This window comes from Dipodomys merriami, unplaced genomic scaffold, assembly GCF_024711535.1.
Source record: "Dipodomys merriami isolate MVZ:Mamm:240054 unplaced genomic scaffold, mDipMer1.0.p SCAF_142, whole genome shotgun sequence".
NCBI lineage: Eukaryota > Metazoa > Chordata > Mammalia > Rodentia > Heteromyidae > Dipodomys > Dipodomys merriami.
Window position 1 is genome coordinate 2,252,742 of NW_027202738.1, and position 18,151 is coordinate 2,270,892.

At 55.2% G+C, this 18,151-nt stretch overlaps 1 protein-coding gene across 14 annotated transcripts in view; it reads right to left on the reverse strand.

Moving 5' to 3' along the window:
• LOC138826396 (homeobox protein cut-like 2) overlaps nt 1-18,151 on the reverse strand; it is a 125,430-nt gene that overhangs the window by 37,792 nt on the left and 69,487 nt on the right. For 7 of the 14 annotated variants that reach the window (XM_070021524.1, XM_070021521.1, XM_070021522.1 and 4 more), the window contains exons 2-3: nt 3,990-4,095; nt 1,504-1,551 (exon numbers count right to left, since the gene is read on the reverse strand). The exons of 6 other annotated variants lie outside the window; for them this stretch is intronic. In XM_070021524.1, the coding sequence (XP_069877625.1) occupies nt 1,504-1,539 (36 nt within the window). In that variant the 5' untranslated portion in view covers nt 1,540-1,551; nt 3,990-4,095. The remainder of the gene's footprint in view (nt 1-1,503; nt 1,552-3,989; nt 4,096-18,151) is intronic. One more of the 14 variants, XM_070021520.1, reaches the window with a different exon arrangement.

The following is an 18,151-nucleotide window of genomic DNA, read 5'->3' on the forward strand; positions in this document are numbered from 1 at the left end:
CCGGCTACCAAGCACTTAGCACCTGCCATGGACCTATAAAGTACGTAAAGACCTCACTTTGTGGCCCGGGAGGGGAGCTGAGGTTCAGAGAGGTTGCGGAAAGCCCGTTAGGCCACACAACTAGCTGGAGGATCAGGGCTGAGACTGGAATCTTCCCCAGGCCAGAGTCTGCGCTGTGTGCGCATTTGGCTACTCGACTCTTCTACTGAAAGCTTCAACGGCCACAGAAGGCACCTCTTTTCTTTTCTTTTCCCTCCCTCTCTCCCTCTGTCTCTTCCTAATAAAAAGCCCTGAGTTGGGGCCAGGAGTAAGGCTCACACCTGTAATCCCCACTACTTGGGAGGTGGAAATAGGAGGATTGTGATATAAGGCCAGCCCAGACAAAGCTAGTGAGACCCCATCCCAAAGCAAAAAAAGGGCTGGGAGCATGGCTTAAGAGGTACGGCACCTGCCTAGTAAATGTGAGACTCTGAGTTCCAGCTTCAGTACTCAGAAAACAACAAATGGAAAACAACCCTGAGTCCGGGAACAGAGGGCACCAGGCCAGCCACAGCAGAAGCCGCATGAACCAGGCGGGGGGCCCTGAAGACAGGAAGAGTGTGCTGAGACTGCTGGAGGGCACGCCGGCACTCGCACACCCCCTTACCATGGCTTCCCTCTTCCTGTTTCCACTCTGTGAAGAGGAATAACAACCACCCACTACGCAGAGGAGGAACCGGAGGCACAGAGACTGCAAGCGACCTGCCCAAGCTCACACAGCAGGGGCAGGGCACACAGCCTTCAAAGCTGCCGAGTGAGTGCTGGCATGGATCAGGTCTCCCCATCGGCTTGGTCATTCCCCCACCACAGAGGGAAACTGAGGCCCATCCTTCCTCGACCTAGCACAAGCCAGAACTTCTTTTACAAATGGAAAGCCAGGAAAACCCACTGCCGATATTCTCTGCTCCTGAGTCCTTCACACCCAAAGGAACCAAGTTGGCAGCAGTGTCAATAAACAAACACACTAGTTCCGTGGTAAGGAAAAAGAAGGCTGACCAACAATGGACACCAGTGCCCTGCACAGGTGCTCACGCCTGTAATCTCAGCTTCTCAAGGAGGCTGAAATCTGAGAATCACAGCTCAATGCCAGCCTGGGTAGGAAAGTCCGTGAGATTCTTATTTCCACTTAACTAGCAAAAAGACAGAGCCAAGGTCACATGAGGCCTGGGGGAGTGGTGGGATTTGAACCCATCCCACCAAGATCTGAGAGGGGTCAGGACTCTGATCCGGTCTGAGCCAGATCTGGGGGTGGCCCCGGAGAAGTGCCCTGAGACGGAGCCCGGCAGCTCCAGACCCAGTGAAACTCCAGATCCCGGCCTCCCTCCAGCTGGGCCAGGGGAGTGGAAGGCACAACGCGGGGGGGGATGAGAAGCCCCGCCCCTCAGGTCACCTTGCAGAAGTGGGAAGATGTGGGGCATGGGCAGGGGAGAGCTGACCCCAGAATCACAGGGGCTCAGGTCTTACCTCGGCTTGGAAGCTTTTTAACACAGGAGCCACCATCTCTCTGATTTCCTGAAAAAAGAAATCAGCAAAGAGTTCACATGGGCCAGGAGGGCACCTCTGGTCCCGGAGGGCCGTCCCCTACACTCTGTGGGGTCTCATCAGGGACACACGCGTGAGCACGCACACGTGCACACATGCATTCACACATGCATATGCACACAGCCCAACCTGCAGGACCTTTTCAGAACCTTTACTGCAATGCACTCTGGGAATTTCTGGCATGAGAGAGAGGACCCAGATTTTCCAGCTGGCCTGGCTGATGCGAAAGCTGTGATCCCTGCTATTTGGGAGGTGGAGATAGGAGGATCGTGGTCTGAGGCCAGCCCAGACAAACCTAGTGGGAAGGGCTCAGGGTGTGCTCGGGGAACAGAGTGCTGGGCAGAGTCCCTGTCCCACGGAGGCTGCCTCCCCTGTCCCTCACAGCAGGGCCCCTCCATCTGCCCCCTTCCTCCGCAGTGGGCTCTCATTCTGTGCATGCATCTGGCCCCCGGCCCTGCAGTGCTCCCCATGGAGGACCAAACCCCCACGAAGGCGTGGTCTTCAGAGCCCTGCGGGGCCCCATGCCACTAGTTTTCTTTAAGAACCACTCCAGACCTGGCCAGGGGCATAGCCCACAGGAGGAGGAGCTGGGGCAGAGGGAGAGGGAGGGAGAGGAGGGGGAGAGGAGAGGAAGAGGGGAGGAGAGGAGGATGCCTGAGGAAGGGGGGAGAAACCCCAGGATCACGAAAACACGCTGCCCTGGGGTCATGAGGAGGGGTGGGGGACACAGGGGGGGGATGATCATGTCGCCACCAGATGCCCATGCAGGAGGCGGCCGGACTGGGCATAAGAGGAGCTGGAGCTCAACTCCAAAAGGGATGGGAGGGCGGCGTGGGGCCGCGAGAGCCGCCCACAGACCCCAGGGACGCAGGTGTCACCATCTGGTGGGTGAAATCCAACGCCACGTGCTGGCCTGGAAGACTCAGCAAACCCGCACCTGCGGCGGGCGTGGCCGGAGGGAGGCAGGGGCTCCAAGGCTGCCGCTCACGGTCATGCAGCTGAACCCGAACCCAGGCTGACTGGCTCCCCGCAAATCTCTTCTCAACCGCAAGTGAGCACAGGAGGCTCGGGGGCCACGGGGCGGGAGAGCCTGACAGCCATCTCGGGGAGCCCCCCAGGAGGGGGCACAGGCCCGCGCGGCAGGTGAGGGGGACCAGGCAGACGATGCTCTTAAATAAAGCGCTGGCACCATTCTCCCATCAGGAGACGCGAGTTCCAAAAATGAGCATTTTCAGAGCCGTGACTATAATAGGAGTGGAAAACTTATTCCTCCTAATTGCATAATTGCATAATTATGTAGTATTAAAATTATATAAGTCAAACTTGGAGCCTTAAAACCTGGCCTAGATTCTCTCATTACCTGGAGCCCCCCCACCCCCGGGGGGGGGGAGGGGATGGGGGAAGGAGGGAGGGGGAGGGGCTCAAGTTCCCTGTGTTGGGGAAAAGAAGATGAGACTGAGGGTCTGAGCAGGCGAGAAAGGGGGGGGGGGCAGGGGAGGGAGAGAGAGGAGGGTGTGTGGATCAGTGCCTAATCCAACTCTGCTCCCAGAGATGGGAGAGCCAGCGGGCAGTCTCGATCTTGGGAAAAGGGACATTCTAACTTGGAAGCTGTGATCAGTTTACAAGGGAAGGCGTGGTGGGGATGGCTGCGTCCTCCTCTGATCGGAGTGTCAGCCCTGTCTTCCAGGCATGCCCTCTAGACGCGTCCTTCCCCAGTCCCAGCCCACCGTGCCCGCAGCCCGTGCCCGCGGCGCCTGCCCGGGGTCGGTTTGCCTCTTGTCTGTGCCGCGTCTCTGCCGGGTTGTTATGCACAGTCCAAGCCTCATTTTCCTCCCGTGTTTATAGCCATTTTTTCTTTTGATTTGAGAGGGGATGGGGGCGGGCTAGAGGAAGGAAGAACGCGCTCCCCCCTTCACCTCTGCGAAGCACAAGCGTGTGGGTGCTTGTTGTCCCTCTGGGGGCCAGGCCATTATGGGGCCACTCCATGGCACCCCAGAAAGAGGGCTGGGCCCAGTCGGGAGGGAGGGAGGCACCGAGGGGCGGGACAGGTGGATTTCTAGGCAGTGGGGGTTGGGGGAGCCTCTAGCTGCCATTCTCCAGACCCTGACAGAAAAGCAAAATAAAACCACAGATCTGCCTCATCAACCAGGCTGTGGGGGCCAAGCATTCATTCCTGGTCCCCCCCCCCCACAATGGCTTTCACAGAGCAAGGATCTGTCTGATGTTAGCCCAGTGCCGAGTTCCCAGAACAGAAAAAAACGCGGCCTGGGGCTGTCATTTTTCTTTGTGGCTAATTAGCTTCTTTTCTTCTTAAGTCACTTGTGTCTATAGTTTTCAAAATCCAGTTGGAGCGAGGGGAAATTTGCATGCCCACAGAGTTAATTCCATAAGCAGCAAACACGCCGTACCTCAGGTACATTTTTCTTAAATTCCCGTCGGAGTTGGATTAAATGTTTCTGAGAAGGCTTGCTCTCCCCCCGCCGCGCGGCTCCACGCCACGGAATTAAGTTCCTTCTGCAACAAGGGGAAAAAAAGGGAAAGAAAAGAAAAGAGAGAAAAAAGAAAACTATTTTCCCCTTTTCCTTTTTTATTTTAAATCCTCATTAAAAAAAGAAGAAGCAGCATTCGGAACAAATTTCTATAACTCACAAAGCTGAGAAAAGGCCAACTACAGACGCTCCTAGCACAAAGAAACCATTTGCAAAACCGGAGAGGTAACTAGGAAAGGAAACACAACCCAGGATGGCTTTGTTTTTTCTTCCTCTCATTGGAAGTTGGGTCAGATTAATAATCTCCCGGAAAGTTGGGTAGAGTTGGTTCTTTCCCCCTTTCTCCCCCCGCCCTTGTCCCCACCCCACCTCTTCCATTTCCAGAGTGATGACATAAGCTTGTCAGGAACTAAAGAAAACATCTCCAAACCGTGTCAAAATAGTAAAGCACGGCATATTGTGCGGGCAGATTATGGCGTAAGGCGCGGCTGTCGACAGCTTTCATATATCAGACGTGGGAACCGCGCCAGCCGGAACTGGCTCACTTAAAGGTTCATAAATACGCCTCTTAAGATATAGATGGCTTTTTAATTTCCGTAGATTTTGGAAAAATGAAGGCGCCAGTAAGAAGCCGGCTGACCTTCTGTGTACCCGGCAGTAAATCATGGAAGGTTCTACATGGAATAGAAGAAATGCCTGACGGAAGACTCCTGGATTCAGAGCAACCAGCTTCGGATTTGCACAGCCATGGCGTCAGACCAGACAGGACCAACAAGGAGACAAAGGAGTAAACTGGGGCTTGAACTCAGGGCCTGAGCACCATCCCTGAGCTTTTTCACTTAAGGCTGGCACTCTACCACCCCAGCCACAGCTCCACTTCTGGCTTTTTGGTAGTTCATTGGAGATAAGCGTCTCATGGACTTTCCTGCCTAGGCTGGCTTGGAACCTTGGTCCTCTGTTCTTAGCCTCCTGAGTGGCTGGGATTACAGGTGTGAGCCAGCAGGCTTGGCCATATGCACAAATTTGATCACCCCCCTCAAAGCTTTCTTCACTTTAACGGAGGCAGTTTTGCCAGATGAGCATCATTCGCCAGGAGTTGTGATGGGCTTTATTTGCATAATTCAAGCAGCACTCTGTTTATGTGGTCGGCTGCTTCTGCTAACCATCCTGAGATGGGCTTTTTATTTTTTTCCTGGATCATAACTTGAGCCTTTCTGTATATATCACCCGATTATATTTGTAGCAATCAAGCCGCATAATTTCCTAAATCCGGCGGTGCAATAAATTCCTGCAATCAGATTTATTAAAAACATACACGCAGACGCGTGCGCCTATTTCCAGGGTGAACTCTTTAATCTAACATAGGCAGGACGAGGCCCGGCTGGGCTGAAAGACCTCATTTGTCACTGCTCACTCGCATTCATCTTGCACACACAATGAAGCACTTTTACCATTAGATAATGAAATAAAAGTACTATTAACCCGCTGCAAATCCTTTCTCCTTCTAAGAGACAGAATGCGTGGCAATTGTCTTATATCATGTCTGGGAATCTGCAAATCTGCTCACTGCAAATCGCCACCACACTGAAAATCTGGAGGTCCCGAAGCCCCAGACAGCCATCTCCCATCTCCTGTGCCCTTTGGAGAAATCCAGGAAGAAATTTCGATTTCTAAAGCAATGTTTAACCTCTTCAGAGAAGCCTGAGACTAGACGAGAGGTGTGCGTGCATGCACACACGCACACACACAAACACACACACACACACAAATCACTGCATAAAAGGCACCGGGTTGGGTATGGTAGCTCACATTTGCCATCCTTGCTATTCAGGATGCTAAGATCTGATGATTGTGCTTTGAAGTCAGCACAGCACTTATGAGACTCTTATCTCCAATTAACCACAAAATTTGGAAGTGGAGGTGTGGCTCAAGTGAAAAGCCCTAGCCTTGAGTGGAAAGAGCCAAGCAAGAGCCCGAGGCCCTGAGTTCAAACCCCACTCAGTGCCTGCTCACATGTTCAAAAGTACTTGCAAGCAGGCACAAGCAAGGGAGCTGGCGCTGTCCAAGGTGCTGAATTTTCCTAGCGCATAGGACTTACTACCGGGGCTTCCAGCCCAAAGCAAAATGGAATTTTGGGCTTGTGAAAAATAAGGTGTGTGCCTGGCGCTGGTGGCTCACGCCTGTAATCCTAGCTACTCAGGAGGCTGAGATCTGAGGATCTCGGTTCAATGCCAGCCCAGGTAGGAAAGTGTGGGAGACTTTTTTTTAATTTAAATTTATTTATTTTGTCGTTTTTTAGCCTGAACTCTGGGCTTGGGTGCTGTCCCTCAGCTCTTCAGCTCAAGGCTAGCGCTCTACTACTTGAGCCACAGCGCCATTTCCGGCTTTTTCTGCTTATGTGGTGCTGAGGAATCAAACTTGGGGCCTCATGTATGCAAGGCAAGCACTCTACCACTGAGCCACCTTCCCAGTACCCATGAGACTCTTATCTCCAATAAACCACCAGAAAACCAGACGTGGTGCTGTGGCTCAAGTGGTAGAGTGCTTGCCTTGAGCTGATGAACTAAGGGACAGAGCCCAGGCCCAGAGTTCAAACCTCATGACCAAAAAAATAAAAAAGGTGTCAGGCATAAATAAGTGAATAAAGGAGGCTTCTGGTTCCTATCATTTACAATTAATCATACCTTCCATAAGGAAAATGTAATTCACCACAACCAAAATACTGAGGGGCTGGGAGAAGGGGACTGGAGGCAGCAGATAAAGGTTGACACGAACACTTGTCAGGAGAGAAAGAACCAGGGCGCTGTGGTCTCCTGAAGCCATAGAGGAGCATTTGTTGGGGGTTTCTGACTTTTTCTCATCTCTTTTGAAGACAAAGATGTGGTTTTTACATCACTTTCAGAACAAACATCTAGGAAGCTTGAACTGTGGGCCTGGGTGCTGTCCCTCAGCTCTTCAGTTCAAGGTGAGTATTCTACCACTTGAGCCACAGCACCACTTCGTTTTCTGGTGGTTTATTGGAGATAAGAGTCTTCTGGACTTTCCTGCCCTAGCTGGCTTTGAAAGGTGATCCTCAGATCTCCAGCCTCCTTAGTAGCTAGGATTACAGGAGTGAGCCACCGGCAGCTGGCTCTTTTTTGTTTTTGTTTCATTTTTGAGAAAAGGTCTTGCTATGTAGCTCAGGCTGACCTTGAATTTTTTTTTTTTTTTTTTGGTTGGTTGTAGGGCTTGAACACTGGGCTTGGGTGCTGTCCCTGCGCTCTTCAGCTCAAGGCGAGCGCTCTACCCTCTCCACAGCGCCACTTCCAGTTTTCTAGTGGTTTATTGGAGATAAGAGTCTCAAGGGCTTTCCTGCCCGGGGCTGGCTTTGAACTGTGATCCTCAGATCTCAGCCTCCTTAGTAGCTGGGATTACAGGCGTGAGCCACCAGCGATCAGCTGGCCTTGAATTTATACTCCTTCTGTCCCAGCCTCTGGAATGCTGGGATTACAGGAGTGTACTACCACATTCTGCAGACATTGTACTTTAATCCCAGAGATGTCACAACTTTTCTGTACCACAGCAACCAGTGTTGCTGGCAGAAGCTGGCAGAAGCTCCTCGAGGGTAACACCAACCCCTGCTGGAATCTGGCTGGCTCCATTCGCCTGCACCACCCTGACAAGGAGGGATGTCTGCTGTCCTGGGACTCCAAGGGCAGTGCAAGGGGACAGCAGCAGGTCCCAGGCCCAGCCCTCCCACCCAGTTCCGGGGGGGTGGGGGAACGGCAGCAGCCAGGGCTGCACCCTCCCTACCATTGCCTTCCACCCTGACATACACCAGCAACTACCACAAGACTCCCAAGCAGACTTACCCCGGGCTTCCGCGTGCCAGGCCCCGGCTTTCCTCCCCCAAGACACACGTGAGCAAGTCTGTGACTGACGCAAGAGCTGGAAATAAGTTCCAGTTCTGCAATCCTAGGAGGACTGCAGAAGTAAATTCTTCACTTTTTGCTCTTGGATTCCTGCCCCGGTGGCTGGGCGCCGTAGGAGCGTGTTTGAAGCGATGGTATCTAAATATACCAGGCCATACCCGGTACAAAGCGTTCAGTGAATGCCGGCTGCAATTAATCTTCTATCTAAACGCCCCGGGAGCGCAGCACCCACCTCACAGGATGAGTGAGTCCCAGCGTTCTGGGTTTCACCGAGAAGAAAACAAGCCAGGCGCTGCTGGTGGCTCACGCCTGTCATCCTCGCTACAAAGAAGGCTGAGATCTGAGGGTTGTAGTTTGAAGCCAGCCCGGCAGGAAAGTCCACGAGACTCTTAACTCCAACTAATCAGCAAAAACCCAAATGTGGATCTGTGACTCAAGTGGTAGAGCACCAGCTGGTAGCAAAAAAGGCCAAGCAAGAGCACAAAGCCCCAAGTTCAAGTCCTAGTACTGGCACAGGCGCGCGTGCACGTGCACACACACATACACACACACACAAAGAAAGACTAATAGATTCCTGCTAAGTTTTACCAACTGAAGGCACAAACAACTCCCCTCCTCTCATTCTAAAACATATATTTGAGCATCCACATGGCGCGGGAGCCAACACCAATTGACAGTGGTCTTTTAAAATAAACACACTTAAAATAAAAGAGCTCGCGGCACTATATTTATTTCAAAGGAGCAAAAACAAAAAAAGAAGAAAAGAAAAAGAAAAAGAATAATCAGCCCTGGTCTGGAGATTCAGAAGCGAGAGCACAAAATCAGCCAGAGCGCAGCGCGCAGGGCTGGGGCAGCAGGGCTGGGGCAGCAGGGCGGGATGAACACGGCCCAGGTGGGGCCAGGCCGGGTGGGGGTGGGGAGACTCTGATTAACCGGCCATCAGCAGCAGACAGACAGCCGGGAGCCCAGTGCGGATCGTCATAAACAGCCCATTTACAACTAAAAAGAAATAATTTTAATGAGCTTGAGCAGATGACAGATACAGCTGAGGCTCCAATGTGCAGGGAGAAAGAGGAAGCTGGAATTAAGCGGCTCTGACCCGAGTGGCAGGAAGTTGGGCTCTGGAGGAGGGTGCTCCCGGGTGGGATCAGCAGCCCCCCACTCACCCTCCACAGATGCCCCCTGCCCGCCCAGCCTCCCCCCCCATCAGCACGTGGGAGCCCCATAACTGCCTGGCTCAGATCTACCCTCGAGTCCTCTCCCGAGTTCCCTCTCTGACCCACACAGGCCCAAGTTCAAGTTCACTGCGGATGCTGGTGGATGTTTACATCTGTTTGAACGGCGCCCCGCACAGGACACAGAGCCTCACCCTCAGGAAGCCCCAAACCCCTGAAAGTATAAGCCTCCCTGGCTGGACCCTTGCCTCATAGTTTGCTGGCTCCAATCTACCTGTGCTGGCCCCCTCCCCTAGACTTACATAGCGATAATTGCAGAGACCACCAGGGAATCCAGTGCCTACACACGGGGGCCATGAAGCAGAGCACGGTGCTCTGTGAGTATGCGCGTGTGTGCATGTGCAGGTGAGTCCTGGGGCTTGAACTCAGGGCCTCATGCTCTTGCTTGGCTTTTTCACACAAGATGGTGCTCTACCACGTGAGCCACATCTCCACTTCCACGGTTTTGGTGGTTACCTGGAGATAAGAGTCTCACAAATTTTCCTGCTTGGGCTGATTTTGAATGGCGGTCCTCAGATCTCAGCCTCCGGAGCAGCGAGGATGACAGACGTGAGCCGCAGGTGCTGGCCGCTTGACCAGTCCTGTGAAGGGCTGACAGGTGTCCTTGGACAGGGCCTCAGCCTCTGTCTCTCGAACGTTCGTGTCTCCAGGGTGACTGTGATCACAGTCCTGGGCTTCCTAGTATGGCAGGGAGAGCGTCAGACCTCACGTCTGGGGGTGGCGGTGGTGGTGCGCCCTCTCTCTCCGGGGGTCCTATTTATCTTGGCCGCCTTTCTGGGGTCTAGCGCGATGCCTGGTACACACAGGCATTCAAAAGACAGCTGTGAATGTCAGTGCACCTACGTGTGGCACGCAGATGTGCAGTGTGCACCCTGCGCCCAAGTCCTCGGCTGAAGGAGGAGAAAGAAGACACAGCGCTTTGCCACTAGCGTCCCAGGCCAACCCCAGGAAGACAATTTCAGGGGTGCTCAGCCCCGAGGGCTCTGCTGCAGATGCAGCGAGGGCTGAGACGTCTGCACACAGGAGCTGGCAGGGGCATGCCCGAGGGGTGGAGGGCACCAGCCAGCCGGCCACCAGCAAGAGACAGCCAGGAAAGACGGCGCCGCAGCCCATGGCGATGGATCACCAAGCTGAAGGACGGCCTGGCTTCCCGGAACCATCCATCACCGGGCACTGCAAGGAAACCGCACGCGTTCCCATTGGGCCAATGACCCGTGGCCACGGGGCAAGGGGCAGGGCCTGCGGCGTCCTGCACCCGGGCACACCGCGACACTGGCGGGGGGCCCTGTGGGGACCACAGCCAATGTCTGGGTGTGCCAAGGGGCTGCATGCTGTCTGGCAGGAGTTCTAGCCAAGATGCTGAGCCTACTGCATGCTGGCAGGGCCAGGGAGCCAGAACGCTCCAGAAACACAGAGAGATAGAGCAAATACACCGCCCTAAGAAGCAGGCGCAGGAGACGTACGGAGGCTGAAAAGACAGAGTCTCCAGCTAGGAGGTGGCACCGTGGGGACAGGGCTTCTGGTTTCTTCTTCTGAGCCATGTCTCCAGGGATACACTTCAGATACCGACACAGCCAGGCAGGCATTCTGTAAACTGCCTGTCCATCCATTTATGTGCTCATTTGTCCATCCATCATCCATCTATCTGTCCGCTCATCAGCTATCTATCTATCATCATCCATCCATCTGTCCATCCATCATCTCTCAACCGATCCATCCAACAATCTATCCATCATCCATCCATCATAATCTATCATCTATCCACCAATCCATCCATCCACCATCTATCCACCAATCCATCCAACCATCCCCCATTTATCTACCATAATCCATCCATCATCTAACTTTTTTATTTTTTTTGGTCGGTCATGGGGATTGAACTCTGGGCCTGAGCATTGTCCCTCAGCTCTTCAGCTCAAGGTGAGCGCTCTACCACTTGAGCTACAGTGCCACTTCTGGTTTTCTGGTGGTTTATTGGAGATAAGAGTTTCATGGACTTTCCTGCCTGGGCTGGCTTTGAACCGCGATCCTCAGATCTCAGCCTCCTGAGTAGCTAGGATTACAGGCGTGAGCCACCGGCACCCGGCCACCATCTAACTTTTGATCACCCATCATCATCCATCTATCCATCTATTCTTTCATCCATCCATCATCCATCAATCATATATCCATCTGCTTTCCATCTATCCATCCATCATCTATCAATCATCCCTCCATCATCATCATCTATCCAGACATAATCCATCTATCATCCATCCATCTATTTACCATATTCCTCCACCATCCATTCACCATCCGTCTGCCCATCCATCATCCGTCCATTCCCACATCCACTCAACTATGTTTAGGTTCCTGGAATATTGGCAGGGATGAGACAGACCAATGTCCTGCCCACATGAACTATCTGGTCACTTAGGAGCAGAGATGGATGGTCAAAACCGCAATTCTCAGGCCCTTCTAACAGCTCCCACAGCTCTGGCTTCCAGAAAAATCCAGGCAGCAATTTGCTTCCGGCTTGAGGTGAGCCAAGGCTGTCATCTGGCTGGAAGACCAGGTCCCACAGTTTGTTCACTGCATCTCACGCAGCGCTCCGGCCGGAGCACCACGGGGAGGAGGGGAGGTAGAGTCCGGCTCCCCGCCCCCCACCTCCCCTCCCTCAGGGCTCCAGCAGCAGGAGAGGCCAGGGGCCTGCAGGGTCCGGGTCACGGCCCAGTGCTGGGGAGTCCAGGGCACCGTGGGATTTGGGCTGGGGCGGACACCGGGTGATCTGGGGGCCTCAGAGGGCAGGGAGGGGCAGCCACGTGCTCTGCCCTGCCCTGCCAGGGTGGCACAGGTCAGCGACCATTTCCCATCCCCTCTGCTGTGGCCTGGTGTGTGGTTACTCTGCAGCCGGGCATGGGGCCCCTCTCTGGGCTCTTCTCGCAATCCCATGGTCCGTTCCCACCAACACCAACACTACTGACCTATCCTCCCCCCCCCCCGCTCCCCAGAACCCCCCCCATGGCTCCCTCTTAGGGCCTGGTTACATGACTCCCCACCCCCCCCCACTCCCCCGGCCTTGCTCCCTCCGGCTGCCCCTCCTGCTGCTGTGGCCGGCCACACAGGGGTCTGGCTGGCCCTCGAGTCACCAAGCCCAGTCCTGCCACAGGGCCTTTCCACCGGCTGCCCCCTCTGCTGGAAATGTAAGCTGCTTGGGATGCCTTGACTGCTGGAAGTCTCCGCCCCCGCCTCCCCTCCTGGGTGTGCGGGGGAGCGGGGCTGCGGTACTGGTCACTGACTCATTTACACAGCCACTTCCCCACCGCCTGTGGCCGGCTTCTCCCGCCTGCCACGCCAACATCAGCGCCGCGAGGTCTCGGTCTGCTGGGGTCACTGCTGCAGCCCAGAGCCTGGTACATCAGACACTGAAGTAATGAATGAGTGGATGAATGAGGGACAGGTCCACTCTGGGTCCCAGCCCCACCTGCAGCAGCTGCTGAGGGTCCCCGGGCATCAGGAGGGCGCCCGCCCCGCGGTGGCCGGGCCTGCAGGCTTCACTGAGGGTGCCACCCGGCGCCTGATCACCTCCCCGCAGGAAACCCGCCGCCTGATTGCCGCTTTATCTTCCGGAGCTGAGGCTGCAGCAGGGCACGCACCCGCACCAGGAAAACACCACAGCCCCCACCCAGAGGGGGAGGAGGGGGCTCACTCCCCACCCCGCGCGGAGCTCCTGCCCGCGCCGCCCCTGGGCGAGGGGCACCTCCCAACCCCATGGCACTGTGGGTTTTCTTGTTGTTATTTTGTCCTTCTAGCACTAGCAATGGAACCGGGCCCTTCCAGCAGCTTCTCTTGGAGGCTGAGGGCCACTGGCGGTGGAGAAAAGCTTCAGAATGCTCCAGAAAGACTCTCTCATGTTCAGGGCTAAGAAGGCAACAGGTACACGATCCAGACAGGAAAGCGGCACTTACTGGGTGCCTACTATATACCATCCTGGGCCACACCTGCCACGTGCTGGTGAGGGAGGGAGGTTGGGGAATATAATGCAGCAGGGAAAAAGAACTCCTAGGGGCAACAACCACACAAACCGTGGAAGCACAGGCTGAGTGACAGCTGCCACCCGAGCGCAGGGACCACAGGAGGCAGCGTCTGAGGTGACCAGAGAGGGCGGATGCCCAGACCAGACACAGCCTGCTGTCAGGGGCTAGATGCGGGGCCGGGAAGGGACAGACCTGAAACATGGAGAAGGGTCATCGCCCCCGATCCATCAATACCAGAACCCCGGAACTGTGCACACGTGCAGGGAGCCTCACACTTTCATAAAGCTGTTCTAAGATATAGAACTCAAGCCTGCCGTCCCAGCTGCTCAGGGCGCTGAGATCTGAGGATCTGAGACTCTTACCTCCAATGAACCACCAGAAAACCAGAAGTGGTGCAGTGGCTCAAGTGGTAGAGCGCTTGTCTTGAGCAAAAAAAGCTCAGGGACAGCGCCCAGGCTCAGAGTTCAAACCCCAGGACCAGAACAAAACAACAGCATAAACAAAGAAAAGAGATTGGCCACGAGCAGCAGCCTTGCAGGTTTATACAGAGCATGCAAGTTTTCTTTCTAGAACTTTCTCAGCCTCAATAGCCATGAATAGATGAGTCACAGAGCATCTGCCCGCCCATCGCTGGCATCTGGAAACACAGATGGCGGAACCGAGGGCTCAGAGGGAGCTTCCCCGCCTAACCGCACAGCGGGCCGGCCCAGGTCCGGCTCCTGTCTGTCTGTCTGTCTGCCTCTCAGTCTCTGGTCCCTCTGGTTGAGCTGCCAGCAGTGCTGGTAGAAGACCAAGCCCAACACGACGAGGGTCCTGGTAGCGCATGCCCCGGGGGCTGGGGGACCCGGGAAAGACATCACCAAGGCTCACGGGTCTCTGTGGCATGTCCCAAGCAAGGGGGCCCAGGGAGGCCTGGCCCCCCCAGAGGTCTGAGGGGAAGAGGGGGTGACAGGTGTCCAGGCCCCCACCACTGGGGCTCCACACCAGCTCCACCCAGGCTGGGGCCCAATGGCGGGAATGTGTGTGTGTACATGTATACGTGTGTGTGTGTGTGTGCGCGCGCGCACGTGCATGTGATTCCCCAGAAAACTCCCATGTCTGGATTTTTCAACGCAGAAATCCCCCAATCTTTTCTTTGGCAACTGATTCCAGAAAAAAAGCCTAACGGCGTAGCTGGTGCCAAACACACAGATTCCGCGGGGGAGCGGCCGGCCCGCCAGCCAGCAGACTTGGCCCTGCGTGAATGGTAGGGTGTGGGGTGATGAGAAAGGAGGGTGCACAAGTATACGGTGCTTACCATGTGCCTGGTTCTGTGCTATGAGGACCCCACTGACCCTGCGGTGCCCCCCTTTACATTTGTACGAATGGACGCATGGCGGCACAGAGAGATTAAGATAGTGGCTTGAAGCCACACAGCTGGCGTTGCAGAGCAGGGCCCAGGGACTGACTACAGAGCAGGCAGCTGCCACGGTGGTGTGTTGGAGCACCCTGGGGGCAGGGGGGTGCAGCCTCTGCCTCTATCGACCCGTGGCCTAGAAAGATTGGGAAGCAGCTCAGGGTGGGGATGTAGGTGTCCCTGGGGGGCACCCGGTTGACCACGCCCACCTCTCCTCTCCCATCTCCAGCCCCCACCAGTCCCCCTCACCACAGAACTCCATTACCATATCGCCAACGCCACCCCACCTCAGCCAGCAGATGTGCAGCCGCTACAATAGCGGGCAAATAGAAAGAAAATCTGGAATTGGCTCTCCAAAGATATTCAAATCAGTTAATCAAGGGGCTTATTATTATTGCCTCTCCCCTCCCCCTCCCAGCTACCCGTGGGGTAATTGATCAGCTGCTAATAACTGATTACACTTCACAAGTGTTTTCTCTGCCTATCGCCGGCGTGTTTAGAGACATTCTGCGAAGTTCTAATTATTTCAAATTGTCCCGCTGCAGCCAACACCGTGGGCTCGGGCGCTGTCAGCCGTGCCGGGTCAAAGTTTCTGGCCCCCCCGCTGGTACCCCACCTCCTATGCACAACCGCTGCCAACTGGAAACAGTCTGGAGTGCAGAAGAGGCAGACAGCAGCTCTTTTCTTCTGTAACACGCGCACGCATGCGCGCGCACACACAAGCACAGACACACACACACACACATTTGTCGGTTGTGGGACTTGAACTCTGGGCCTGGACGCTGTCCCTGAGCTCTTCAGCTCAGGCAAGCACTACCACTTGAGCCACAGCGCCACTTCCGTTTTTTCTAGTGGAGGTGTAAGAGTCTCTCGGACCTTCCTGCCCGGGCTGGCTTTGAACCTTGATCCTCATCCTCCTGAGTAGCTAGTATGACAGGCATCAGCTCCACCCCAAACACGCTTGAGCCCGCCCACCGTCATCCTCCAGACCCTAGCCCCTCCCTGCCAACCGGGGGCGGGGGGGGGCACTGGCCACGCCCCGTGCGTGTTCAAAACAGGTGTAGGGCGCTGTGGCTCAGCTTGGCCCGGCCCCGGCTGCGGGCAGGAACTGTTCTCAGCTCTGGCAGGTTTTCTAAAGACAGGAAAAGACCCACATAGCTAAGTCCTCCACACAGCGTCTCCTCATGGCGCAGGGATTTCAGGAGAAGATTCCAGAAACGCCTCTCTGTATCCTTCCAGCATGACACAGTCCGTTCCTAGGCAAGCAAACAGGAGCGCACCTTCCCCAGCTCCTCTTTCTTTTACAAGCTGGTTATGCAAGAGATGATCCCATACATTTCTCTGGCCTGCATCTTGGAATCGGCACAGAAAAAAACCTTGCTTCATAGTATACCACGTGCAGCGGCCTGGCCGGGCATCCTGTCACAAACACAGGCTGTTTCCCTTCTCCGCTTCATGGATACTTGGGTTATGTCTGATTTCCTACATGCACACACCAGGGTTATGACAGAAGCTTGCAGTTACTGTGGACAACCTGAGAAGTTACGTCTGGTCAAGTATGTGGCTCACGCCTGTCAACCCACTACTGAGGAGGCTGAGATCTGAGGATTGAGGTTCAAAGCCAGCCTGAGCAGAAAAATCTATGAGACTTTTGTCTCCAATGAACCAGTGTGGGGGGGCCGGTGGGGGGCGGGGAGCCAGGCTGGAGGCAAGGCTCAGTGACAGAGTATTAGTAGTGAGCAAAACAGTCCAGTGAGAGCCCAATGCCCTGGGTTCAAGCTCCAGTACCAACACTTGCACACACACACACATACACACATACTTATGTACACGCACACACACACACATGTTCTTGGGCAGGCCACAGGGCCTTTGTAAGTGGGGTGGATGTCACCAGCCTACCCACCCCCCAGGGCCCCAGAGAGGACCACCTCTCCCCACCGCCCTGCCCGGCTGCCTGTGAGGACAGATACAGGCCACTGGGTGCACGTGGGACAAGGTGACTGGGGTGACAATGTCAAGCTGACCATTCTAGCCGCTCACTCGCTCTCACAACTGCAGGGCCCTGGAATTCTCTCCGGGCCATGTGTTATCACGCATGTCCTCCAGGGGGCACCAGACCTCCTCAAATGTTCAGACAGTCCACGGCGGGCCCCTGGTCACCCTCCCAGGGACATGCCCACAGAGTCAGTGAAGTCACAAGCGCGAGCCACGCCACTGCCTGGCAGAGACTGCACGGATCCCACAGGAGACTCGGGATCTGTACTCTCGCACTGACAGGCCTTCCTGGGGTACTGCCTGGTTTCCTCGGGCAGATGGGCCTGTTGCCTGGGCCAGCTCTGCACCCGTGCAGAGGAGCACACATGCCAGGACTGCCAGACAGCAAGGCATGGTCCTTGTGGTCATGCAGGAGCCCATCTGAGTCCTCCCTGCGAGCCCATGGACCAGCCAGCCAGTCACGGTCCCTCTATCCACCCACCCACCCACCCATCCACCCATTCATCCACCCAACCATCCATCCATCCATCCATCCATCCACCCAACCATCCATCCATCCATCCACCCACCCATCCATCCATCCAATCACACCTACCTACCTTCCACTGTCATCTGTCTACCCACTCTCCATCCATTAATCCATCCACTGATTCACCATCCATCTATCCATACATCATCTACCAACTCATCCATCCATCCATCTACCCACCTTCCATCCATCCATCCACCCACCTTCCATTCACATCCATCTACCCACTATCCATCTATAGGTCAATCCATCCATTCATTGATTCACCATCCATCTATCCATCTACCTACCCTCTCCACCCATCCATCATCCATCTATCCATCCACCATATCCATCCACCATCCATCCTTCACCATCCACCCATCCATTCCACAAACCCTGACAGTTTTATTCCTTGGGGTGAAGTGCGCAGAACCCCCCCAAACCATCTGAATCTCTCTTCTGCCCCCCACCCCACTGCTTGCCGCATAGCCTTGGGCAGACTATTGGCCATCCCTGAGGCCCAGCCTCTCCATGTACCAAGCAGGCCTAATAATCACAACCTGCTGTGATGACCAGACATAACTGATCTGATTAATACTGGACAACTCTGTCCCTGCCCTGCCCTCTGGTTGTTTCCATCTTCCCCTCCAGTTCCTGGCAGGCCAGCACTTGAGGACCCGCAGGGGCCTGGCCAAGGGGCCACCATTCCTGTGACCACGCTGGCGGTCCATGCCTTTCAGAGCCAATTTCTACAAGATTCACTCGTTCAAAGTCAAGGCTGACCCCCCAATCCTGGCCCAGCCAGGGACATTTGCAATGAGCCAGCGGCGGTCCGGGCGGAGGAGGCTGAGCCGTCACCTGACCCGCCTTCGCCATCCGCCTGTGTAATGGATTGTGGGTCTCGGCCACCCCACCGACGGGCTGGAGTTTACAGCTGTCCCCCGCCAAGGACGCTGGGGCTAATGGCTCTGAGAAGACAGAGCTAGCGTCAGGATGATGGATGAACTCAGCCAG